The sequence below is a fragment of the Etheostoma cragini genome, chromosome 24, assembly GCF_013103735.1.
Source record: "Etheostoma cragini isolate CJK2018 chromosome 24, CSU_Ecrag_1.0, whole genome shotgun sequence".
Taxonomy (NCBI): Eukaryota; Metazoa; Chordata; class Actinopteri; order Perciformes; family Percidae; genus Etheostoma; species Etheostoma cragini.
In genome coordinates, this window is record NC_048430.1 from 3,501,407 (window position 1) to 3,526,859 (window position 25,453).

At 42.8% G+C, this 25,453-nt stretch overlaps 2 protein-coding genes and 1 long non-coding RNA gene across 16 annotated transcripts in view; 1 reads left to right on the plus strand and 2 right to left on the minus strand.

The window, feature by feature from the left end:
- Positions 1 to 3,125: 3,125 nt before the first annotated feature.
- On the minus strand, positions 3,126 to 6,462 carry LOC117939664. Its single transcript, XM_034865156.1, has 3 exons — positions 6,007 to 6,462; positions 5,081 to 5,175; positions 3,126 to 4,961 (listed from the first exon to the last, which is right to left on the minus strand). Exons 1-3 carry the CDS (start codon positions 6,203 to 6,205, stop codon positions 4,209 to 4,211), a joined length of 1,047 nt encoding a protein of 348 aa, XP_034721047.1. The 5' UTR covers positions 6,206 to 6,462; the 3' UTR covers positions 3,126 to 4,208.
- Positions 6,463 to 6,696: 234 nt separating this feature from the next.
- The window catches only part of LOC117939663 (R3H domain-containing protein 1-like), a 42,816-nt gene continuing 24,059 nt past the window's right edge, over positions 6,697 to 25,453 (minus strand). For 3 of the 14 annotated variants that reach the window (XM_034865153.1, XM_034865152.1, XM_034865145.1), the window contains 16 exons: positions 25,068 to 25,093; positions 24,734 to 24,787; positions 23,635 to 23,867; positions 21,740 to 22,009; positions 21,031 to 21,185; positions 20,524 to 20,637; positions 19,236 to 19,583; positions 18,932 to 19,058; positions 15,680 to 15,837; positions 15,206 to 15,387; positions 13,095 to 13,198; positions 10,951 to 11,132; positions 10,136 to 10,295; positions 9,226 to 9,323; positions 8,932 to 9,016; positions 6,697 to 8,039 (listed from right to left, as the gene is read on the minus strand). In XM_034865153.1, the coding sequence (XP_034721044.1) occupies positions 7,720 to 8,039; positions 8,932 to 9,016; positions 9,226 to 9,323; positions 10,136 to 10,295; positions 10,951 to 11,132; positions 13,095 to 13,198; positions 15,206 to 15,387; positions 15,680 to 15,837; positions 18,932 to 19,058; positions 19,236 to 19,583; positions 20,524 to 20,637; positions 21,031 to 21,185; positions 21,740 to 22,009; positions 23,635 to 23,867; positions 24,734 to 24,787; positions 25,068 to 25,093 (2,616 nt within the window). In that variant the 3' untranslated portion in view covers positions 6,697 to 7,719. Of the gene's footprint in view, positions 8,040 to 8,925; positions 9,017 to 9,225; positions 9,324 to 10,135; positions 10,296 to 10,950; positions 11,133 to 13,094; positions 13,199 to 15,205; positions 15,388 to 15,679; positions 15,838 to 18,931; positions 19,059 to 19,235; positions 19,584 to 20,523; positions 20,638 to 21,030; positions 21,186 to 21,739; positions 22,010 to 23,634; positions 23,868 to 24,733; positions 24,788 to 25,067; positions 25,094 to 25,453 lie in introns of those variants that run through there. The other 11 variants (XM_034865143.1, XM_034865144.1, XM_034865151.1 and 8 more) reach the window with 10 other exon arrangements.
- On the plus strand, positions 11,612 to 17,496 carry LOC117939666. The gene is made up of 3 exons (XR_004655643.1): positions 11,612 to 11,623; positions 12,491 to 12,492; positions 17,414 to 17,496. It is a non-coding gene; the product is annotated as an uncharacterized LOC117939666 (long non-coding RNA).

Here is a 25,453-nt window from a genome sequence, read left to right on the forward strand (position 1 = left end):
GTGGTGGCTTCAATTCTGAAAAATGTCCAAGCCATTAAATCTTGGTGCTTTGAGGTGCTTTCACACAAATCTCAATTATTAGTCCTATTTCTGGAGAGTTTTCAGCTCCTGCACACATCCATGTACAGTTTAAAATAAGACAGAGTGCCTCATATAATCTAGAGCCACACACATCATTTGATGCCATGTGGTGCGCCTGAGAAATGTGCCTCTCAGGATTCTGGGATCTTTTGTCAGTTAATGGAGGTGAGAGATGAGGGCTGAAATTGAGAAGCTCTCCCTGTGCTATTGCAGCCCATCGGCACACTAAATCATGTGATATTTTGACCAGCTGTAGACAATGAACCAGTTGGGTCATTAAGCCTGTATGTCTGAGACCAAATCTACCACAGCATCACTTTCTCCACAAAGCTTTCGTTGTTTTCATACTGTGATTTCTATCTCCCATGCACCTTGCACCACTGTTGTCTTTAGCACAGATCAGTCCCAGAGGCCCTTGTTTGCAAAGGAATCATTACACACAGCCGGCAACATCAGCATCATCACCTAACCCTAACCCGTCTTTAAATATTCCATTGGAAAGGCATAGCTGTAGGGGGGTCCCACATGTGGCGTCCGTGTGTTGAGCCTTGCGGCCAGCGGTGTCAAGGTTTAAGAGGCAATTGCGTTTCTTCTTTACACCCCGCTAACTGCAAGCTTTTTGAAACGGTTAGAGGTGAGACTGATTACTGTACCCGCACTTCCTGGATCGGTTCGTAATGAGGTTGTGCAGATGGGACGTTAAAATGTGAGAAAGCAGCAAGACGCGAGCAGATCATCAATACAGTACACAGCATGGACTTATATGATAATTCCACTTCATTCCAACATGGGTCTTGCTTTCTGTGCATGTAGGAACAGAGCTAAGACAAATGATGAGCCATGTTCTGAAATTAACATTCTTCCTCCCACAACAGAGCCACAATGGAATTATCTTGCTATGGTAGGTACAGTATCTGTATGTGCTACAGTGGTGAAAGAAGTATTCAGATCCTTCACTTAAGTATAATTATTACCACAATGTAGAAATACTGTGATGTGCTGTGGGGGTAATGAGAGGCAGGTGTGAAGACAGGAACGAGGGACAGGCGTGCAGGGAGGTGCAAGGTCACCAAGGAGGGAAACTGTCAACTGGTGGAAGCATGGGGAATGACAGTCGACAAAGAATAGAGGAAAAAAAGTGTTTGGAGTAAAACGTTTAACATAGTCAATGGGATCACTGGGTTGACATCAATCTGAAGACACACAGTTTACATCTACACATTAATCATTTATCACACATGGGTCACTTTTGTAAAAATTCAATTGGATCCGGTGTGTTTACATTATGGGTCAGATATTGTGAGTCCAATCAAACACCCTTCATCCTTTTTTCCACAGCTAACACATACAAACTGTTTTCTTGGTCTGTTGCCCCCAATTTCTTCTACATGGCTCTTCCATCACAACTCCCTAACACCCATGGAGGTGGGTGGGTGGGTTGGGGGGCAGTGGGTACAACTCGTCTCCCTTCCTACCTTCCCCCTCCTGGGCAGGGTGATGATCTGTAAAGAGAATCATTAAGACACAATTTGTGACTGCGGCATGCACACACACATCGCCTGGAGAAGACTATTCATCACCAGCAGCCCCATTCCTCTCTGTGAAGAAATGTGATGCAGAGGCTTGCTGCTTGTCTGCATGACCTCTGACTTCCAAGATATGACCACATGCGCATACGCACTCAGGAACAGAACAATAGGTGTTCTGGTGGTGACAGGCACCATCCAATCCATGGACGGACTGGTGTGTCCCACCAGCCCTCCTACATATCATCACGCTTTGTAATCATTAGGGAGTCTTGCTTTGTAATTGTTTTGCGTCTCATGTGGTTGTTTTCCATCTCTTTGTGGTAGTTTTATGTCTCTTTGTACTCGTTTGATTGACTTTCCAAAAAGAAATGTCAACAGTCATTACCAACCTGTGCATGGTTAGACCCGTTCAGTAGTCCATCCATAGTTCAATCACCGCAGACCCCGTCCCCCAAGAAACATCCTTGAGAAAGACACTCAGTCTTCCTTTTCTGGCCTGCTGCTGTTCTTGACCTCCATCATGAAAGTCATACATGTTTAATGTATTCAAAAATGAAATTAACTAATTATTTTTTGTGCATAATGAGGCCAAAGAATGAAAAGGGATGTAGTGGAGGACCAGCGTCAAGACCATTTCAGGAAAATAAATTCATGCTTTCATGCTTGTTGACCCAACTCCAGCTGCCACCCAAAAAATGGGTAATTGTTCAAGATGTGCTATCAAAGGGGCAGCAGAGGGGTCTGGGTGTTAAGAGGCATCACTCTCTTCTGTGCATCTTTGATGAAGAGTTCTTCTGCTATAATGTAATTCCTCCATCCTCCTGAATGTTTTCAATGTGTTTGAGAGCTTCCCCTAACCACGCCCAGCGCTGCAGCTCAGCAACCTCTCCCACTATGTTCCTATGGTAACAACCCACGGTGTGTGTGTGTGTGTGTGCGCCTGGGACATGAGTGATTGTCTGTTTGTGTGTTCATTATGGTTGTGTGGCTTCTTTTTACATAATGAATCAATTATCGAGGCTGTGGAACAAGCTCATTTGAATAATCGCAGAGAACAAGCGCTCTCCATACAACATGACTTTACTGAGCATCTTCACACAGCACATGTACAGACCAGTATTTCCCTCGGTGAAATTGTGTGGAGATGGTGTATAATGGGGCGTCCAACTGACATCATTTGCCTGCCAATCTGCACCCTGCTGCCAAACCCAGCCTCCATAACAGAGAGCCTATGACAGCTACAGTGTCTCTATTTTTAATCATGTGGGAGAAAGTGTCATACCGCCCCCTGCTGTCCAATGTGGGTCCATGATTCTGATCCCAGCAAAACTACAGCAGGATTTAAAACCATATGACAGCTAAGCACACAACACACTATATATATACAGTATATATAGGCTCAATGGTGGAAATGTGCATTTTCAATTCTGTATTAAAACTATGTTCTCTTATGTTTTTTCTTTCGTCTGTCTGCCATGAAGACTTCAGTTTACCGAAAACAAACCCAACAGTTGCCTCAAATGAAATGATTTATTCCCATTAGATGATTAAAGAATCTCGGGAAGAGAAACGGAAGATGTGACTGTGTGAGACAGGTTGTCACCTGTCATTTGTTTATTTAATTAGAAGCCTATCTTTGGAATAAGGATGTGAGGAGGTTAATTAAGACTTATCCCTACTGCTGTGAGAACATTGTTTGGATTAAGACCTGTTGATTAAAGCCCTAATTATTTACCCAAGCATAAGCAGGAGGCACGCTTTACCATGGAAACAAAGAGTACGCAAAAGCATTGGAGTTTTATAATTTAATAAGAGCCCTAGAGTTTTCTGAGTAATAGACAGATATGTAATAATAGATAAAGTATTAAATCATTTCTATAGTTCTAATTATTAGCAAGGAAAATGAAAAATGAATGTATGTAATGAGTGTAACGCAGGAATAAAAATGCCTTTTGTGAAGGCAACATGCAGCACAACTGCACCACCCTGTGGTTGTAGATAAAAATACATTCATTTCTTTTCGCTTCATCTATGAAACTCTCAGAATGTCTTTGTGTTTACAATTCTATCCTCCACACTCTTACAGAACAGGTGACTCGATACCGCGGGACCGATGACTCTTACACAAGAATCCTCCAACAGGTACAGCACGTTACTGTACAGGAAATTCACATCATTGCAGATTTGAATGAGTTTCTTTTTCTCAGGCTGCTCCTCCTCAGCGAAGTCGATCTGTTGAACTCTTAACCTCGACAGCCAAAACTCCACCAAACTCCTGAGGTCCTCCGACCCCTGCTGGATTCTAGAGGCAGTCTTGGAGGTCTGCAACTGAGTCAACACTATCCGCGTGAGGTCGCTCCCTTCACACTCAACGGAAACATCAAGACCTCTCAAGCATCTGTCAAACGCCTTCTTGTCAAATGTTTCAATGTATCTGAATGTGTATGCGTCGACCCAGACACACGTGTCCTCCGGATCCCCCGGACAGACCGCAGACAGCACTTTTGTGTCCTCAGTATCAGTCTTGGAGGACGTTGAGACATTTGTAAGCCTGGTCTGGAGGATGTTAGTGGTGAAGGCTGAGCTGCTCTGATCTGATTACTTCAGATTGTCAGTACTGCTGTAGCAGGAGCCTGAGTGATTCTCTCTGATCTTGGTTGCTGAAATCCTGTCCAAGCTGTGGTTTTTTTCTGAAATGTCATCTTTGCCTGGCTGTTTTGCTGATATTTCCTCTGCTAGGAGCAGGTCCTGGTCTAATACTAAAGATCTAACGCCTGTTTTTAGTATTTGTCTGGAGTTGGCCTTTGTTCTATCCGTCCTATATTCTGAGGGCATTTCGAAACTGGTCCGATCTCTTTTCTCCTTTCTATTACTGTCGCAAAAGCTCCCAACATCCAAACTCTCATGGGAAACCTTTTGCCTTGAGGAAACGTTTTGAGTTTTTGCATTGGAGAGCAGGCTTTGGACTTCAGTCGCCTCACCTGTGGTCTGCAGTGGCGTTGATAAGCACTTTGAGCTTGCTGGTCCCAGCTTAGCTTTAGGACCGCTGCAGCTTACAGAGCCAACAACCTCCTGATGAGATATTACCCTCGGATTAGGAGGAGCTTCTTTTAGTTTGGCGGCAGCAGTTTGGGCTGAGACTGTGGATTTAAGCTGGTTGGCCCTGCAGATGAGGTCCTGTCTCAGGCCTTGGATGGCAGCAAAAGGCCCTTCAATGGTGGCTTTCATCTGCTGATGGAAAGGATGGAAACATAGCGACCTGTGAGCTAAACGCAGACTCTGGATCAGCAATGACTGATCTTTGCCGAATGCGGAGAGGTCAACCATAGCGCTGGGGACGTATAAAAACACCTGCAGCACAAAAACACATCTCAATCAGTATTTGATATTTCAGAAAAAAATTTACTCAGATAAGTTACGGATGAGACAAACTCTCATGTAGTTTTCTTTCAAACCAAACCGATACTTACATCTCTAGTGAAGGGAAACACTGTAAGAAGGAAGTCGTCAGGAAACTCGTCGTCCATCATGATCTGTTGCTCCTTTCGCACGACCCTCTCTGCCTCTGTCAAGAGTAGTGTACTGTGTTCTGCTATAGTCTCCATCCATAAGCACATTATAATATTTCATGATGCCAACAGAGCACAAAGCCTACCTATTATCCATCTGTCTGATACTGGCTTGCTGTGACTATAATTTGGCGAATTAATCCATTCATAAGGCAGCAACAAATACACTTCATACTTCACTTCTCTACATTTTGTATAATGGGTTCCCATCGGAACCAATTAAGCATAAAACTGGAGATACTTAACATTGAGTAAAATTGGTTTAAGGCATTTATGCATTTTCATTTCCATTCACTGATAAAGGCAGCCTCAGTTGTGTCTCTCACACATTGCCATTACATTAGAGTCACAGCTACTAAGCATTAAAAATAAACACGTGAAATTAAATTTCAGGGCTAGCTTTAAAAAATAACATCCCACTGAAGAATTTCGACTGTATTTTCTCTGTATTTTTTATTTGGAACACAAACAAAATATGTGGCATTACCTTGTAAGAAAGTGTAGGAAACATCAACATACTGTTATATAATAGTAGAATGTTGTTGTTGACATTATACAAATTGAGCAAGATGTCATTTCCTGCCACCCATCATCTTTGATTGGAGAGTAGGACATTTTTAAATTATATATTTTTTTGATCCAGGTGGTTAGTGTTGCTTAATGACCTCTGTGGTTTTGAAAGACAGCTTGATATTTATTAATGCTCTGGGACTGAAATGTAATGATGAAGTTATTACGCACACACACACAGACACATTATCTTTACTACGCAACTATTAGCTTGTAGCCTATGTTAGCCGTAACCCTGGTAATTATGGTTAAATTACCTTCAACTTTCTCAAAAGTGACAAAAGCGACTCCGTCCATGTTGGTGGGGTACCTGACCACCTCGACGTCTCCTCCCCAACTCCTCCTGTAGCTTTGGAAATGAATAGTCAGCTTGTCAGTCATCCTGCTAAGGGGTAACACGTCGGGCACACCGGACACAACCACCGTCCTATTTCCCTTCCAGAAGTCGGTCTCCATTACAGCAGCAGGCCTGAAGCCTTGCGAACATCACAGCTAACAGCTAACGCGCGTCTTTTTCAACCTCTTCCGCCGTTGCTATAAACACAAATTCAGTTACCTGAAGAGTCGAAAGGTTTAGTTCACTTTCACTATCTTGGAGCTGTGTTGGTTAGACGTATCAAAAGCCTTTATCCACTAGGCGTCTCTGTTCCTCTACATTTCAGTGTCTGAGTAGAGGGTTTATTCAAAATGGCTAATTTATGCAGCTGGTAATACGACGGTAATTTCTTTTACTGTCTATGGTAATACGGCTACTAAGCAGAGGAAATATCTCTGCAATGCCCCAAAGACACAGATACAAGCCTAAGGCATCATTTTCCACAGAGTTCCCCACATGTTTTGTTTCCTTTCCACTGAAGGATCATCCCAAGAAAAAAAAAGATTTGAATACACCCTTAGTTATAGATTATTGCTCACCTTTTAGTATTGGAAAAAGTTATGTCAACACATGTGGTGCAAACATTTATTAGAGTCCAACCAAAAACAAATAAAATAAAGAAAAGCCACACCAGACACAGAACACCTCTCATGATTCACACAAACAAAATCCCCCCAAAAAGAAGCCAAGTAGAGTGACAAACTCGATTGCATTTTTCTTGTGCATATAAACATTTTAATTAAATATAAAAGAAAGTGGCCTGGCCGAGTGCAACGAGGGGGTTGATAAAAGAAAATCCAGGCCTTTGTCCGATACCAATCAAATCTCCATCTCGTTCATCACTTCAGTGCAAATCCAACATTCACTGTGTATAAAAGTGATTTTAAATAATTCAGGTAGTATATCTATTATTCAGTGTTTATTATTGGATGGGCTCACATTGTACAAGTGTTGCTGCATGTTATTGTTAGAAGCATGTTATACATGAGAAGTAACCCATTCCTGTGTACCTAACGGAAGATAATGCTGCTCAGTTTTATGAGTCAGTGGCTAGGACACAGATGATGGAACTGTTGATGAATGTTAAATAAAATAAAACACTGGCTATGAGATGCTCAGTTTCAATGCATTAATATGGTAAGGAGCCCCGAATTCTAATAGTTTAATTTTCAAAAGTGGGCACAAAACATTCGTGAACCAGAAACAAGTAGAATATGTGTATGTTTAGCTCGATATGGTGCTGTCACACTCATTCACCTGCTATTGAAAGAGCCACAGTGGAGTCGCCAACAGCTGGCAAATGAAACCCAAAGCTCTCCAAACACTTTCACTTTTAAACAGCAAACTAGATTTTCAGAATAGAGAGGGGCCAGCTCAGTGGCCACAGACGCATTTTACAAACAAAACCAAACTCAGACCGGTTGGCCAGAAAAATGATAAAATGAACTAAAACAAAGTAAAAGTCAACATTCATTTTCTAAACATTTGATAGTTTTTTTTATTTTTATTTGGAGAGTCCAGACTGAGGCAGCAGAGGCAGGTGGTTGGATGTGCGTTCATGTGGCGCTCCTTGGATGCACCAAGATCTTAGCAGCTATGACTGGGCCTTGTCCGAGTCACACAGCTCCCCTTTGTGTCTGGTACTAGTTCTGAGTTTAAAGGTTGCCTGGGGGCTGCTGTGGTGAAGCGTGGTGCTCTGGGCAGCATATCGGGAGGGTAGCATGGTAAAGATTGAGTATGATGAGGCCAGGTGTCCGCTGGGAGCGTCTCTGGTTGTGTTGCACAGCTGGGGCTGATGGTCCAACAGCCGCTGGATCAATTGGCTCCCTTTGCAGAGCTTTGCCAGGAGATGGTGGGAGTCTGTACAGCTGATCCCCTCTGGAGGATCTGTCACATCCAGGATCTGACGGCTCACTGCAGACAGACAGACAGACAGACAGACAGACAGACAGACAGACAGACAGACAGACAGACAGACAGAGCACTGTGAGGAGCAAAGCCAGTAAGTAAAACAACTGTCATGGGTGAAGAGAAAACTCAGACCTGCACCATCGGGAGGCTTCAATAAACTGCTGCTGTCAGCTTTAAGGCTTTAGGTGGAAGGTCAGTTCGACCTGTCACAATGTGATCAAGCAAACCTATAGACAAATATTACCACCATTTTGTGTTTCTTATTTCCAGAAAGTGTGACAGGCAGCGCTGTAATTTTGAACCTTCCACCGAGCCTTAATACACAATTGATTGTGCTAGTGGGATTGTTGACAAGAGCACCTGAATAATGCAAAAAAATACCTCGGCGAGTGCAAAAATACAACGCCATAGTTGAAATAATCAGCACATTTCTCTAGGCACAATACCGCCGGGGCTGCAGGTTCCACTGCCAGGTGTGAATTCCGCCCCGTTTGTAATTTGTTCTGCTTACATTCACAAACAGACGCTTTTCCCCACAGCTGCGGAACACAGTAAGCATATTTTGACGCAACAAAAAGCTGCTGTTATTTCAGTTAATCTGCTAAACTGACTACACAGCAGCTGAGTTGATCACGTGATGATGAATTTCCTTTTCCGATTGACTGATTGATCTAAAACGTGATGTTTCACATTGGACTGCATGTTTTTAGAAACGGCTTGCCTGAATTACTACACTACTTTAGAGAAAGCATTTCATAATATACCCAATTTATATTTGGTGCATCTTACAGTAGACGGAAGGTCAAATTTTGGTTAGAAGCTCTGATAAATAAAAAATGGCCCCTGTTATCTCCAGGTTCACTAACCTCAAGCCTCCCTCTGGACTTCCTATTACCTGCTTCACCTACACTGAGATCTGAAGACAGAGATTTTCTGCTGGCCTTCCTCCCATGACCGCTACGCCAAACCCCCAGTGGACCCTGAGGAGACAGAGTACAACAGTTAGGTTATCGGTGGAGAGAGGGGGAGGGATAAGCTGACCTGAAATCAATTTTTTTTTGATAAAGAGGGAGAACTATACATCTGCAAGCTCAGAAAATAACTGTTAGATTACTGATAGAAGACACTAAAACCCCACCCCCCCAATTCAAATCAAGCGTAATACGCGGTGATTGTTTGTGTGTCTGACCTGGTGTTTGGCCACCATGTGGGCAGTGTGGATCAGCGGAGGTCCGATGGAGGGTTTGTACTGCAGAGGTTGGCCCAGTAGAGAGTAGTGTGCTTCACCTAGACAGTACAGCCAAAACACAAAGTTATCACAAACTGGGTCTTTTCAGATCAGTTAACAACAAAATGAGTTTATATGGAGTTAGATGTGGGCCTGTGTGTGTATGTGTGTGTACATATATATAGTGTATTAGTTTGGAACCTATCCCTCTTTTTAGGTAGCTAGCTTTCTTCAGCTAGATAAGCAGCCGCTATCTGAGCTATTTGGCTAATTTGATAATTCTAGCTAAACAGTCAAGGCATTAATTGCCTTAAATACATAAACTTTTACTGTGTCTCTAAATTTAACTAATTTCAATCCAATGTAGGACATTTGTTGGCTAGAGTGAGCTTTACATTATGAATTAACAATACATTATAAACTACCTATTTATATGGAGTACCTGCTTACCATTTTTGACTGTTTCCATAACTCTTTAGTAACAGATAGATAGATTAGATAATCTACTATCGGAACTGGAGACAAAACAGCCAATCAGAAAAGACCAATTTTCTAAATGGCTATAATTGTTACACAGTACAAGGCTGTGTGAGCTTCAGTGAGAGGAGAGGCAAGGCTAAGCTGAAAGTGTACAGACCGGGGATGTTGAGAAAGGACAAGTTAGTATGTGGATAATTACTAAGCACAACATGTTTAGTTTGCTCAAATGAAATAAAATTGTGCGTGATAACTTCTCTACCAAATAAAATTACCATGCTTGCAAAAAATCTTTGCACACTCAGGATTAAGAAATACAACTGCATACATTTCAATGAGGCTGCTATACCAGTCTGTGAGTGAGTAAACACCCTGGTGGCCATGTGTCTCTGACCTTGTCCACTGTGGCAGAAGGCTGTAGGGAGCGGCGGGTGGTGGTGGTGGTGCGGGTGGTGGGCCATGACATGGATGGACGAGATGCCTGATGGGAGGCCCTTGACGCTGGGTGGCTGGCCTGGCAAGGGAGTGAGTGCCGGAGACAAGGGCAGGCTGCTCTACACACAACACACCGGCAGTGCGGCGAGAGAAAACGGGGAAGAACACAAACACTTTCATTCAAAAAAAGCAACAATCTTGATTTCTCTCATTCGCAAAGTCGTTCAAGTTGTTGCTTTAATGTACCATTTCCTCCACATTAGTTCCCCTAATGTACCATTACACCCTAATGCTAAGGACTATTTTCTCCTGATTTTCAAGTTACGCCAGCATTGACTTCATTTGCAGAACCTATTTAATACGACATTTAACCTGCCTGGAGCGCCACGGAGGCCACGTTTGGCAATTCACGCGTCACTGTCAGACTCAGATGACCAAACTAAATTGGCTTTCAAATTGCTTTCTTGCAACAGTCTTAACTTTCTGACACATACTGTATTGTCCTATGTGGCAAACATTACCTGAGCGAATTTATAATTTAATTGTACATTATTCGGAAATTGTTGTCAAGTCAAAACCTCAGGGCCACTGAAATAATTAAATCTTCTCAAAGCCCTAAGACAATCTCAACAAGGATATTACAAAGGTTATAAATACAATCGGTTGACTTGATATTACAACAATGCAGTTTCATTTTAACTCTGAAAGTCTAAAAAGTGGTATTGTTTTGATGTTTTTATTTGCCTAATCGATGCACATGGGCAGCGTTTGTACCTGGGTGTTGTCTGGAGGTGGGGGGAGCTCAGCAGGCCTGCGGCTGCGCTGGTGCTCGGGGCCCGAGTGTTTGTGGCTGGGCTGTTTCCGCTGGCAGGGGGAGGGGGCCCGGGGCTGCTGGCAGGAGGGCGCCGTCATTTGCAACATCACCATGCTGCTGCCGTGGGCGGGGGGCAACAACCCTGCACAAACACCAAAATGAGTAAATAACACAAGCTGGAATAGAAATAAAGTGTTGACAAGAGGCAAATCAGGTCATGCTGACATGGTAAACATTCTATATAACTATTTTCATTCATTACATCTCGGATTGTTTTTTCGCAAAAGCTCTCTTTCAGCACTTTTGTCAGTGAACACACCATTCTCACAGCATTAGCCTCAGAGCAATTAGGTTCTAAGGGCCTTGATTATACGGCCACATCCGTAGCGGCAATAACCGTCCATACCATTTCACTGCTAAACCTTCTGCAATGATCCGGGAGATCCAATTATCATTTTAGTTTGTGATGCACGAACGTGACTTAACAACCCCCCTAAATCAATCTGAGGTAGAGAAGCAACCTTCTGCTCCATCATTTCAAAAAACATACATTCCATCTAATTAATTTTATGTTTACATAAAGCTTGCATTAGGTGAAAATCAAATTGGATACTTTGCGCAACTGACGCCAATGTTGATTTATGAATTATTACCCATCAACAGTAGCAAGGACAATGGATGTTTGGACTTAATCTGCAGATTCTTTCTGGCCCCGGCATAGCCAATTAAAAATGTTTACTGGTGACGCTATAGGTGAGGCCGTCGCGAGACCTTCATCTGACCTCATTACTGACAGGCTGGATGATGATGATGGCTCCCTCCATTGCTCTCCCATAATAATCAGGCATGAATAATAAAGGTCATTAGTGATTCGACTGCCCCACCTGGGCCTCTGGACAGATTCTGTGAGCCCTCGAAAGGCCAACACAAAACAGACAAAACATGAAAAGATGGAGAAGGCTTATTATGGCGTTTTTTTTCAAGTTATTTTTATATTATTTCACCCTCCCCTATCTGTGCGACATCCACTCAAGCCGACTCCTCAGATAGCTTTTTATTTTTATTTTTTTGTTTTTTTTAGAGGCTGGAGCAATCAACCCCCATCACCTCCACCCAGTCCCCCACTACACACAGAAACACTTACGCAGATAGAACTGTCTTCTTAATGCAATAATGGACTCTGCAATAATGACACAATAACGTTTGTGTTCACTGCTCCCTATATTTACATATTTTTAGAGTATTTATTTATATCATGGGTAATAACTGTAGGTGTTCATGGGCATGAGTGAGGTGTGTGAGTGAGAGTGTGCATATATATCTATATACACACACACACACACTAACAATGTCCATATATCAGCTGAAATAACTTATTAAAGAAATGCCTTCACCTCATGTTTTCTGTACTGCATTACTGATATCAAAGCATGAATGTGTTTACATCTGATGGTCTTGAAGTGAACAACAAGCAGTTGTTCATTTAGAATCATCATTTAGGAGTATGACAGTAGGGAGAATTAGATTAACCACCATGTAATAATACATCCCAATACAACCATTGGAGCATAACTCCCACTGGAGCTGCCAGCATCATCAAAGAGTCACAACGACATCAGTGATTTCTCACTTTAATAGTTTTGAACTGTACCAAACAACATTTGGACAGAAGTTGTTTTCAACACAGCATTTGCAGTGGTCGACCTACTGGCTGTTTAATCTCCGTGCAGCTTCGGAGGAAGAGGAGGATGGATGTGCAAATCACTCTCATTTATACACACTCCAGGGAGCCGTCATCACCACGCTTTATTCTCTCATTTTGAAAATCCAGAGTGTAAATCTAATCATGCTTCCGACGCACATACAACTGCAAAATGAACCCAGGGAAGATTATTTTATTATGAAGCCTGGGTCGTAGCTGTGAAGGAATACATTCTGCATTTATTGAGAGATGGGGGAATATAAAGGACGTCGAGTGCTGGCTGCGGCAGGGTATCTCCAGGGCGGCTTAAGTCAGAGACTGAGAAGTGATGCTGCTGCACACCTATGTGTTTAAATCTGGACCTGGGATTTGGTTGTGGTTGGCTGCCGGAGTGGAGCGTACCTGCGTACTGCTGGCCTGGGTGCTGTTGGGAGACGCAGGAGGACGAGGTCTGAGGAAACTGGAGCTGCTCCATCATCTGGGCAGGCAGGAAACTCACTGTTGAACTGTGAAAGGGGTAAGGATGATAAGGCCTAGAAATGTTAGCCATCTGCATTAATCAACTGACATTTCAGTTCCATTTGCGTCCGTATTTCTCAGCAGTATAGAACAATAAGAGTTGTAGCTAATAGTCCATTGATAAAAATAAATTGTCTGCAACTGTTTTGATTTTGGACTGTTACTTTGAAAACAGAATTTGATGCCATTAACTTGTGTTCTGTCTTGTTTAAAAAAAACAATCTGCAAATAATAAACAATATAAAAGATGTTTAGGTGGTTATTGTTGTAGTTCCGATACCAATACTTCCTAATAATATCATTAAACACCACTTAGAACTGGATAAGCAGCAGAAAATGAATGGGTAGATAATACTCTGTATAAGGTTTAAATGTTGCCAAATTTTTCAGCAGAAGTGCTTCTGGCGCTCCAAAGCCCAAGCACCTCAAGAAAAAGAAGTCCATTCCTATGCTTACACCTTAGGAGTGATCGGAGAATCACTTCTAAACCTGCACAGACGTAAATCTCCAGAAGCCCGGCGATCTTAACGCTTCAGCTGGGGGTATTACGTTTCAAATTTAACTTTAAGTCCATCCGCCCAGCAGACGCTCTGTTCAGTAAGCAACACGCCTGCAGGGACTCGCTTACAGCTGGTGAAAAAGCTGGCTGCAGGTGGACAGTCGGGCCACGCGGGAGAACACTGAGCCGTTCGAACACTGACGCATAAATCATTTCCACACTGACTGCCCTACTAAAGCAGCCTCATTTTACAGCTGGGAAAATGAGAGTGAGTGACCTCTCCTCTCCTCACGTGTGTGTGTGTGTGCGCACACATTGTTCTTCTGCAGGTGATGACTACAGTACATGTCTGCTTCATGTCTGGTGTTGATGTATACGAGCGTGCACAATGGTCCCAGTAGTGCTCCCCTCACCAGTATCCAGATTGATTGGGTCCATGGAGGTAGAAACTAATTACATGTTTTGCTTTCTGTGAACTAGTTCTATCAATCAGCTTATAATGAGAGAGAGCACAGTGCTCACCACTACTCGGTACCAGCAGTAATGGAGGAAAAAGACTCCAGCTCTTGGAGAGTCGACATTCATCAACTATACGCAGACCCGAAAAGCATCACCCAAAGCACGGTGCTAATAACTCCAGCCCCCCCCCGACAGTGAACAAAGATGACCTTGGCTCGGCGGTACTTTGGGGAAGCACTCATTAGGCTTGTTAAGTCTATAAACAAGAGGCACCTTTAGGAGTGCGAAACAGCAGCAAGTACCTGCAAATCGGTTTCTGGGATGAAGTAGATCCACAGGCGAGCGAATCATTTCACCTAAACCTGCTGAAAGCAACTTCAGCTAATAGAAACTGGCATTATACAAAGATGAACATAAGTCAAAGTAACTTTAGAGTAAACGTAACTTAAGTTCATTCTGGAGAAAAAAGCCCAACTAGAAAACATTAACTCCTTTTTTTTTTTTTTTTAAGAATGATTATTAAATTGATCACTGCAACTGGCTTATGAAAGATATAAACATAATATTTTCAATAAACTAATGGCCCCCATATATCAAAGTATTGATGTGTACACGGCTACATTTGAACAATATCTTTATGCAATCAAAGAACTTAAACATACAGTTATATGGTATTTTTTTATCTAGAACACTACATCATACTGGGCTCCTGGATTGAGTTACAAATACAGTTACAAATAAAAAAGTTTTTTTTAAAGAGTTGACATGGATGGATGTTCAAATAACGTGTAACCATTGTACATTGTACATGCTTATACTGTATATGTTCAGTCTTGTGTCTCTTGAAAAGAGATATTGATCTCAATGATACTTCCTGTTTCAATAAAAAAACAAAAAACAATAAACAAATAATCTTTTATCTTTGGTGAGTCATCGACTCTTTTCTGTTGCATTTGATGCTGGTACAGTACATTCATTTCAATTCACATTTGAGAACAATAAGTTGTTATATCAAATAATAATGCTTTTTCAATACTTTTGGAACATTTGCAGAGTGTCTGTGTTGTTTAACCTGAGATGGTACCTCATGGTGGTGTGCTGGTTAGGGGGGAGCAGGCTGTAGCAGGGCTGCATGCCAGCAACAGCCACCGCCCCCTGTCCTGGCTGACAGGACACAAACACTGGCTGCTGGTACGTCTGCTGTGGCACAGAGACCTGCTGTAGGAAAAAAGGTCCACATGTGATTTGTGTTCTCCTTACAGGAAAATGATAAATTACTCAAAAGTTGGTTTTCTCCATTAATCTAAGCACATGCTTTTATTTTGGAAGCTCTCTTCTCTTCCTGTGTCTTGACTAGAATAAAGAGCTACCAGCAACTTCCTTTCAGAACAATGGTATTGAGAACAACAAATTCCATTCATCCAAAATTAACTGCATGCTCTTTTTCATCTTTACACTGTTAATATTAATCTGACACTCAACAGGAAAGCTTGCCGGCGTCTCAAAATACCTGATAAGACTGCATTGGAGGGTACTGGACCATCATGCCTTGCATCTGGTTGCCCATATTGCTTTGCTGGTTGCCAGTGAGAGCGACGGTAGATGTTGGCTGCATGCCCACTATGGTCTGGTAGCTGGATGCTGGGTTTGGCATCATGGCTTGGTGCACTGGGGCAAAATGAGAAAAGGCACAACGCTGTGACCGAATGAAAAGAGACTCCCAGTAACACAGTGATGATCACACATCACTGCAATTAATATTCACAACTCCTATGAAACACAGCCAAAGGCCGCATTGATTAAAGCTTGCTTATCATGATTTTATAGACTTTTTTTATAGGAAAATTTGCTTGTCATCAGTAGCAGAACAAAAGAAGGAGATTCAAAGATTGTGGACGTCTGAGCTTGGCTCGGGGAGTAGAGCTGTTACAGCTAAGCAGGTTTGAGGCACTCGGAATAAATGAGAAAGTCAATATATTTGATTTAGCCTGTGGTGGTCTGAACTTGAGTGGCCCAACCGCTCCTTCTTCAACAAAAAACAACTTCCACTTCAACGAGTGATTAGGTTCTGGGATAAATGGAGAATGGGAACACATTTCTCCAGTACTACTTAAAAACCCATTTAGAGCACCGGGAGAAAATGACACACACGGCTCTGTCCAGATTCCAAAAGGCCTAAAATGGCGGAGCTTATTCCTCGCCGGAGGGGAAGGGGAGATTCAGACACTTAAATGTCAAGGTGACAAAAAAAAAAGCCATTTGAAAATACGGTCCCTCGTGATACACACGCGGTATTCCAATGGACAAAGGAGAGGACGTCCTTTTGTGAAGGTGTCTCTACAGTCTGCCGCCCTGGGAGAAAAGTATAACGAGACAATGAGAGTGCTCCGCGAGGAACAGAGAGGGGGAGGACTATTTTTATCCAGCCTCGTCTCCCACCTTCACTCACCAACCAAGCATGAAATGACAGTAATATCAAACGCACCCCATTTTATTCCATTCCAGCAGATGGACAATTGTGACTTCTTTACTTCCTTCCAATGCCCGTTTGTGCATCTTAGGAATTTGAGCCATCCAGTGAGCACAGGCTGAGACTAATTATGAGGAGGTTTTTGCTTTGCATGCACATGCTCCATCCTCCACACCTTGTGCTGACCGTCTAGCCATGGCGAGATTACTGCATGTCCTGCATGTGAGGTGCGAGGGGCTGAAAAAGAGACCGGTTCACTGTGAGATTCATAAAGGCCTCTCAGACAGCGTCCCGGCCCCGCTTCCCGCCTCTCAGACTCAATGTGCTTCCTCTTTGGTATTAAATTATACTTCAAAGCCTGAAAACCATTAAGATGAGAAGGAATCCTGTCTTGAAAGCCCCAGGGAGCTGACTATCTACCTGCCTCATTTGTAGGGCTGGGTACCGTTCAAAAATATTTCCACCCATAATGAAACCAATACCTTGACTTTGATACCAGTTCCTAAACAATACTTTTTAGGATACCAATTTAATAAAACAAAAAGAAATGACAACATTACACGTTATGGCGCAAATCTTTATTTATCTTTATTTTTCAGCTCCTACTATGTGAGCCAGGTCTCTGTGCGTAATGTAGAGTTTCTCCTGCCCGCCTCTGCGAAGTTAGACAACCAATCGCAAACGTTTAGATGTTGTAGAAGCATGCTGCATGGTTATTGGCTTACTGAAACAGATGAGATTTATTTTTTAGGTATTGAAACTTGAATGAAAAAGCATTTTTCTATACTCAATATTTTAGAGGCAATTCGGTCTGTGCCTAAAAAGTACTGAATCCAGTACCCAGCCCTACTCATTGGACCCATGATAGATACTGCAAGCTTTATATCCATTGTCCCAATGTTTTAACCTGGCTGAATGGAAATATTTTATGTAGGGTTTAAACTGTTTAAAGTATGATTTAAAATGTGAGCTATCTCAGATTGTTCCCACCATCCCTTGAAAACAAGTAGTCATTTCTTTTATGTAATGTCAATTGAAAACAGGATTTGTGTAGGGTTTTCTTCCTGGCGGTGACAAATGAACTCTGGCATCAACAAACGATAAAGAGAAAGGAAGACAAATCCTTCAGTCCCTCCACATATAATACAAGCTGCCGTCTCAGAATGACCATGACTGTATCCGCAGCAACGAATGTAAACACAAGTACACACTGTACACAATACATAAGTCTCTCTGTGGACCCTGGCTGCGACAGAGAATTCCCAATGAGTTCTTGTTTATTACATGTGAATCCATTGCTACACTATCTTTGTTACTTGTAGTTGGTTGTGTGTGTGTGTGTGTGTGTGTGTGTGTGTGTGTGTGTGTGTGTGTGTGTGTGTATATATATATATATCTATATATATCTATATATATATATCTATATATATATATATATATATATATATATATATATCTCTATATCTATATCTATATCTCTCTCTCTCTCTCTTTGTTTTTAATTAATTCAAAAACAGAAGGGAAACAAGTGCCGAAGTCATTTTTTCTGTTTCCCTGAGAAATAATTGCTGTCCTTTGCTTTTGTAGGTCAGCTTCATTTGTCCGCTGTCTGTTCCCCGGGTCCCCAGCAGGGAAGCCGCGCTTGCAGCCTACAGATGACAGAATAGTGCCGCAGCCGCTTACAGAGACACGTGTGTGTGCACCAGCGTGTGTGTGTGACAGTGTGAGAAAGACTAAGCAGGAGCTAACAATCTCAACTCCTGTGGTGAAGAGGGGGAGAAAAAAAAAAAATCCCCAGAATAATCAAGTGGATGACTCCCAGGGAGACATCTGAACGCGTAAAAACGAGGAAAGAAGGGAGAAATACTTGTCCTTTGGTAGAGCAGTCTGACTGCGGCTGGTATAGCTCCCTTGTGAAGAAACATACAACAACAACAACACATAAATACTATCTAAGAGCTGAAAGTGAGAAGTCAAACTATCTATTTAGCACCAAGGCTCTTGGCAACATGAAGTCTGAAAAATCAAGGAAAAATCTGTTGCTTTACATCAGAGACTGCAGACCTCGTTCATTAAAACATCGTTTGATTTGCCTTTAGATCCACCATGTAACTATTTCAAAGCCATGTTTGAAGAAGTTGAGTAAGCTTTGGTCTGTCACAGAAAACTGGAGAAAAAATGGGTAACCTGCTATTTTTTTGGCATCCAGGTGTGTTTGTTATAAAACAACTTTTCCTAGTTTATAATGACAATTTAATGAATCAAAAGGCGAAAAAATGACTGTGTGCATACCTTGTTGCTGGGGCAGGTTTTGGCTCTGGGGGCAGTTATAGGACAGCAAGTTGACAGGGGCCCGGTAGTTCTGCTGCTGGCTGGAGCAGTGGGGGTGGTGGGCTGAAGAGCAGTAACACGCGGACATCTGGAAGAGACACACAACACGAGTTCAAGGACTGTATGACAAATCGGCACTCCCGTTTGAATCCACTTCCCAGCAAGAGGAGAAATAAAGGATTAGTCGTAAAGCAGGGTTTCCACTGCGGGAGGGATCTGCGGTCTACAAATTACCACACCTGGGCACGATTTTAGACGTCCCTACCTGCTGGACGGGCTGATGGATGTAGGTGTGTTGCTGGAGCAGCTGCTGGTTCAGCGTGGATCCAGAAAAAGCAGCAGGGCCCGGGGTGGAACTGGGATAGGTGTGGTTGGGGCCTGGGGTTGGGACAGGCTGACCCTGCAGCACCCCTGGGGGTCCTCCTGATGGCCCTGCCACCATGTAGCTAGCAACCTGCTGCTGCTGCTGCGGAGCTCCATGCAGTACCATCTGGGAGGGGTGGTGGTGGTATACAGTCGGATAGTGGCGGGCGTCCGAGGATGAAGCCCCACTGTTGCCGGGCGGCTGCTGCGCCAGAGTCATGTGACTGAACTGGGCGTTGAGGGCATCAGGCTGGAGAAATAATTTAGTGTTAAAAAAACACATTTTACTCATTCAGTCTGCTCAGAATTTGGATCAATACAGTTCGAGCGCCAGGGAGAGTCAGATGATCCCTAAGCTAAGCGCTGAATCAAAGCCACTTGCTCAATTGACTTTTACTTGAAGGTTCAAAGAAACGCAAAGAGTCTCAAATCGGACCCATGTCTGCAGTCTAAAGTGAAGCATTTATCTGCATCGCCACCGCACGCCAGTTCAGGTCATTTCTGACATGTTGGAAAAGTAGTGTTTTTGGTCATGGATTATTCAGCGCTAACATCTGGTGATGAATTAAATATTCATGGAACTCTCCACAGGCATAATTAGTCACAGAGGCATGTCTTTCACTAAAACCAGGTCAAAAATGAGGTTAAGTGAATGCATGATCTATATATGTGGGTACTGGCTCCTGCTGGATTTAAATCCACCTATCCACCCAATAAAACAAACTGAATAGTTAAGTGGGGGAATACTTAGGGGTTTTGAAGTTTGAAAAGGTGAATAACGCTTGCTTTTAGATACCATTGATAATAATGTGGAGTCAAATCTGTTAAAAACACTAAATGTGGATACCAAACTCTGCTTGCTAAGTAAATATAACTTTTTTTCTGGTAGTATTGAATATATGTGACCAATAATGTTTCTACATTTTAAATATATCACAGAAGATAATTATTTAAGAAGCTCATTAAAAAAGGCAAATTGATACAGTATCCAGAGCTGAGTCAAAATAGAGCACAGAGTATTTCTTTAGCTTGACACGAGCTTCCTGGACATCTGTGTCAGAGTTTCATATATTAATTTAACTGCTCAGAGAAAAGTCTAGAAATAAACTCTTAATAAGCCAGGTCTGACAGGAGAAGGAGAGCAAGGGGGAGGGGAGGAATAATAAAATGGAAGAAAAGGAGTTCTGTACCACAGTGTACTGTTGGTTATGACAGACGGGCAGGAACTGAGAAGGAGGAAGAGGATACGAGACCGTTGGGTTGTGAACAGGCTCAGAGGACAGCTGGAGAGGAGGACAGATCGGCTGAAGAGGTAAGGGAAGAAGAAATGGACAGAGGGACAGGAGATGAGACTGAAGGAAGGATGCTAGTAAAACAGTAGGAGCTTCAATTGACCATTTTACAAAAGCCTGTTTGTTTTCACTTTTAAATTAACAAGAGAAAAAGGCCTTTAGGATGAGGACTGACTGATAGGTTTGGCAAATGTAACACTATCTCAGGAAACATTGGCTGGTGCTGCTTGACGGGTTGTCCATGGGTTAATTAAATAGCTTATTGAAGCTCCTACCATCAGCTCCCATTTCAACACAATAAGTTAGTGATGTTAGAAAGAGTTAGAAAAAACAAGAACACCGGAGTCTTTACAGGATTTGATTTGAATGAGTCCTGCTGAAAAACGTAGCCCCGCCCCCACTGACCTGAGAGTGGAGGTGATTGGTCTGTTGGTGCTGTGTCGGGACAGGGATTGGCTGCTGTGGGGTTTTCCCCTGCTGTGGGTTCCTACCAGCAGCGGGGGCGACAGAGGCCGGGTTATAAACGACGGCGCTGCCATCGGGGTGGATGAAAGGCTTGCCTGTCAAATTTAATTCATAAGAGACCAAAAACCACAGTGATGTGAACTGCACACACACACAAACAGACACACTAATAATTCATCATCATTATCAAACAAAAAGGAAACACTTGAATTATGAGGCTGGTGACAGGGAGGGACACACCCAAACATGGTCCATGAGAGGAGAGGCAACAGGAATTAACAACCTTGGCAGCAGTTGAAGTTCGGTTTGCAGCTCAAAACTGTACAACAGGCCGATGATGAATATTTACACGTTTCTCCCATCTGTTCAGTGTATTTTGATTAGCTTGCTGTGGTCTGACTACTAATTTGACGGACAAACCGAGTGCATCCCCATGCCAACCTGTAATTCTGTCCCCAAGTCATGGATAATTCATTAGTAAACCAAAATTACGAGACATGAAAATGTATTTTCTTTGCTTTGATTTAATGCAGCCGGCTGAGATCGGGTCACAGCCTTCAAGATCAAAATCCTGTGCCGTGTGATTTTTAATTTAGTGAAATGGACTTATAAATTTTCCGTCTTCACATGGATGTATCCCATCACCCACCTGTGTGTGGGTTGACCAGAACGCTGCCGGGCGGTATCCCTGAGGCTTCCAGCGGCAACACATAAAAGTTTGTTGCGTCTGTAGCTGATGGTGGCTGTGACGGGACGCCCTTGATCATCTCAGGGTGCCCAGACCCTCTAGTGTCAGCGGCTATGTGGATTAAGGGCGCTCCGGGGATGTTGGACCAGGACGGAGCTGACACTGGTAGAGGCAGCTGGGGACGGGATAGAGAGCTGGACGAGGAGCCGACACTGCTGCACGATTCTGAACCTGAGGAAAGGCAGAACAGTGAGATTATAATATACTTCCTACGTCTACCAGAAGGACTTCAACTTCCAGATTTGAGAGGAGGAGCATTAACGCGTTGCTTTCAGCTTGCTAGTTATTCAAGTGAGTGAATAGAATTGATGGTGATGATGAAGCAGTCTTGCTAATAATGCAACCTGTCTGGTGGCTGCACAAGCAACCGTTGATGGAGAAATTGGTATCTATGCATCGTCTATTTGGGATTTCTCCCTGTATAATTACCGAATGGCGTGCAAAATGGTGATTGTATAAAAGACGTTTTTCGGAAGAGGGATTAGCATCGCAACCTATTGTTTAGAAGCGTTTAGAAGTTTGCAATTGCAGGAAATGGAAATGATCAAGTGCCTTAAAACTTTACCTAAGTATTTGAGTAAATAATGACAAATGTCATGACTTTTACCAAACACCTGAAGGATTATGTCCAAATTAAATCATAATGGCAAAAACAATAAAATGTTTAATTCCAGTTGATTGAGAGCAGTGTTACTTTCATCATATATAAGCTCTTTTTTTCAGAGAGAGATGGCATGCAGAGAGGGCTTAGGCGAAGGGCAAATGCAGCCGAACATGGCAGCACAGGAAAAATGTCTCCTCGACTTATACCCCCAAAACACAAAGTGAGGGCAGCCAGCCGCCTCGTAAACAACTTAAAAAACTGCTCAGGCAAGAAGCCTGCTGTTGCTGTTACACCTCCTGTGTAAAGAAATCTTTGCAGGAGAATGGTTAAGAAGAGAAAAAACGGCGGACAGAAACGATGGCGGGAAACAAAATGGAGAGCAGAGGACAACCAAGGACTTCTACCCTGCAATCACTGAGATAAAGAAGACAAATCCACAGTAAAGAACAATTTCCTCTCAGCCAATCTAGTTACAAATGTATCATATTGTGGAGTAAGTACTTGCAGCCCTAACTGCATCTCAGTGACACTTTATACATTCTGCAATAACTCCTCACCACTCGGTTTTACACTTTTGCTGCTACACCACTTTTTAAGGGCCTCTTCTATCACCATGTTGCTGTATGGTCATTAGTTTTGACAGCTGTCCGGCTACAGGGCGGCCCTGAGACTTTATGGACGGCAGCAGGACAACAAACATTTGCTCTTAAGACAACTCAGAAGCCCTGAATGCCTGGGGAGTTTGCTTGAAGCTCAATATGCAAAACGCCTGTTTTTGCTCATCATTTAACCAATTAGGACACAGAGTTCCCTCTCCCTTCTCTGAGAGAGTGAATGAATGAATGAATGAATGAATGAATTACATGCAAGTGAGAGAAATTCTTTCATCTACAGTACATATCTCTACAACGTAATCGGCCTCGTTTTAAAACAAGAGCCACCAATAACAAAAACAGCTGAATCTGAAGGGGAAAAAAACATGGAGGTGGCTTCTCCTCGGAAAAACAAATTCAATAAAAAACTATATGGCAGAATATTGACTGCTACACTTTGAAAGTGCAAGTAGATGCAGTTTTTGGTATTTCTGGCAGCCTCACCAGGTTATTTCATTTAAAACAAAGTGAGGACATGATGAGGTAAATGAGTCTGTATTGTAGTACAGCTCTACTCCATGGCCCTCCATCCCTCTTGCCTGTTTTGGAGAGCCTCCCCGTGCTCTTGCTGCTGGCTGTGCTGTCCCCCCGGACCAGGCCGGGGGAAATGCCGCTGAAGCTGCTGGCCTTTGTGATGGGGGGGCGCGGGGCGAGTCGGTTGGAGCTGTCCGAGCTGTCGGTGCTGCTCCACGGCCGAGGCTCGCCGTGCCGCGGCAGCGTTTCTGTCTCGGAGCTACTCTGCCGGCTGGCGCCCGACCGACCGGCCCGTAGCCTGGAGGAACACAGAGCACTTGATTAGAAAAAATGTTCTGTTAATTTTAATCTTACTTTACAATTCTGTTTGTATCTATAGTGTAACACGCTCAAAAATGCAAAATAGTGTAGACCCAACTTCTGCAACAACCTGTCCTAAATCAGAGAGAGCTGATCATATCACAGTAGCTGCACACACACACACGTCTTATGAATCATTTCCTCTATAAAATGTCAAAAATAGTAAAAGAATGTCCATCATAAATTCACTAAGTTGACATGTTTAAATTGCTTTGTGACCGAAGACGTTTAGCTTTAGACAATAAAACATTTAACAGCATTTGCATTTCGGACGCTGGAGCCACAGACTTCTTTTGACAATTTTGCTTTTAAATATGACTTAAACAATTACTCATTTATCAAAATAGTTGCTTACATATTTTCTAATTGCTCAGCTCTAATCCTAATGTGTAAGTAACTAATAAGTTAACCTTTTTCCACCTAATTAGACGTGAAAAAGTGTTTGGGGGAAACACAAAAACAAAACCAGACACCTGCAGTGTTCAAAGAAAAACGACATCTGAAACATGGCCTGTGGTCTTCCTGTTGGACCATATTCAGTAATGTAGATTTAGCTATAATAAGACCGCATCTTCTCCCAACAAACATGGTGTAATTGCCAAGCTTTGGTTGAAACAGGCCGTCCCACATGGGCTGCAAATCCTATTTAACAGAAGCTTTCCTGAGCAGCAAAAACATATCCTCAGATCAGCACTCCTGCTCCTGAGCAAGCCGATTAAGGCAGACGGGCGATTCAAAGGGTTTTCTCTGCCTGCGGTTCAGCCTCTAAAAGAGCTGAATGATGTGTGGCGGGGGTGGACCTACCTGAACATTTGCCGCCTCTGTTGGGTGCTCATGCATGCGCCTTCATCCTGAGCACTGAAGGGAGAAGAGAGGACAGGCGCTGACAAAATGAGATATCCACCATTTTACAACATGACAGAGCTGACTCTAATTGCTGCTCCGACAAGAACGCTATAAAAGTGATAGAACATCATTTAAAGTTGAGCTTTGGTTACACTTTAAAAGGATCTATGGCTTTTACTCTGGCCAATTAACTTACAATTGATCATCCATGTTAGCTCTTCTTGAAACAAACCCATTGCCCAATGAGAGGTGAGGCAAAGTCAGTGGTTATTAATGGCATAATACGACTTACCTTCTATCTAGTATGAAGTGATCTCCCTGTGGGTGGAAATAAAAGCAACGGTCAATGTCAGTGGTGCAGATAATTCATAGGACAGTGTGTTCTTATTGTATTCCTGAATGTTTTACTCTATGCTTTTGCTGAAAGCCACGTTGCATGGCTCTGTGCATTAAAAATCCTCATGAATATGACTACAGCATTGGTCAATTTATCAACAAATAAAAAAACAGAGTCTTGGACACCGGCGTACCTGCTTACAGGTCTCGTTATAAATTAGACTTTATATATTTGGCTTCACATCAGAGGGACCCTAGTCTAGAAATTCATAAATCCAGCAGTGGTAATTGGTAGCAAGAAATCTTCTGAATTTGCACATGAATAGAAACGACACAAAGATG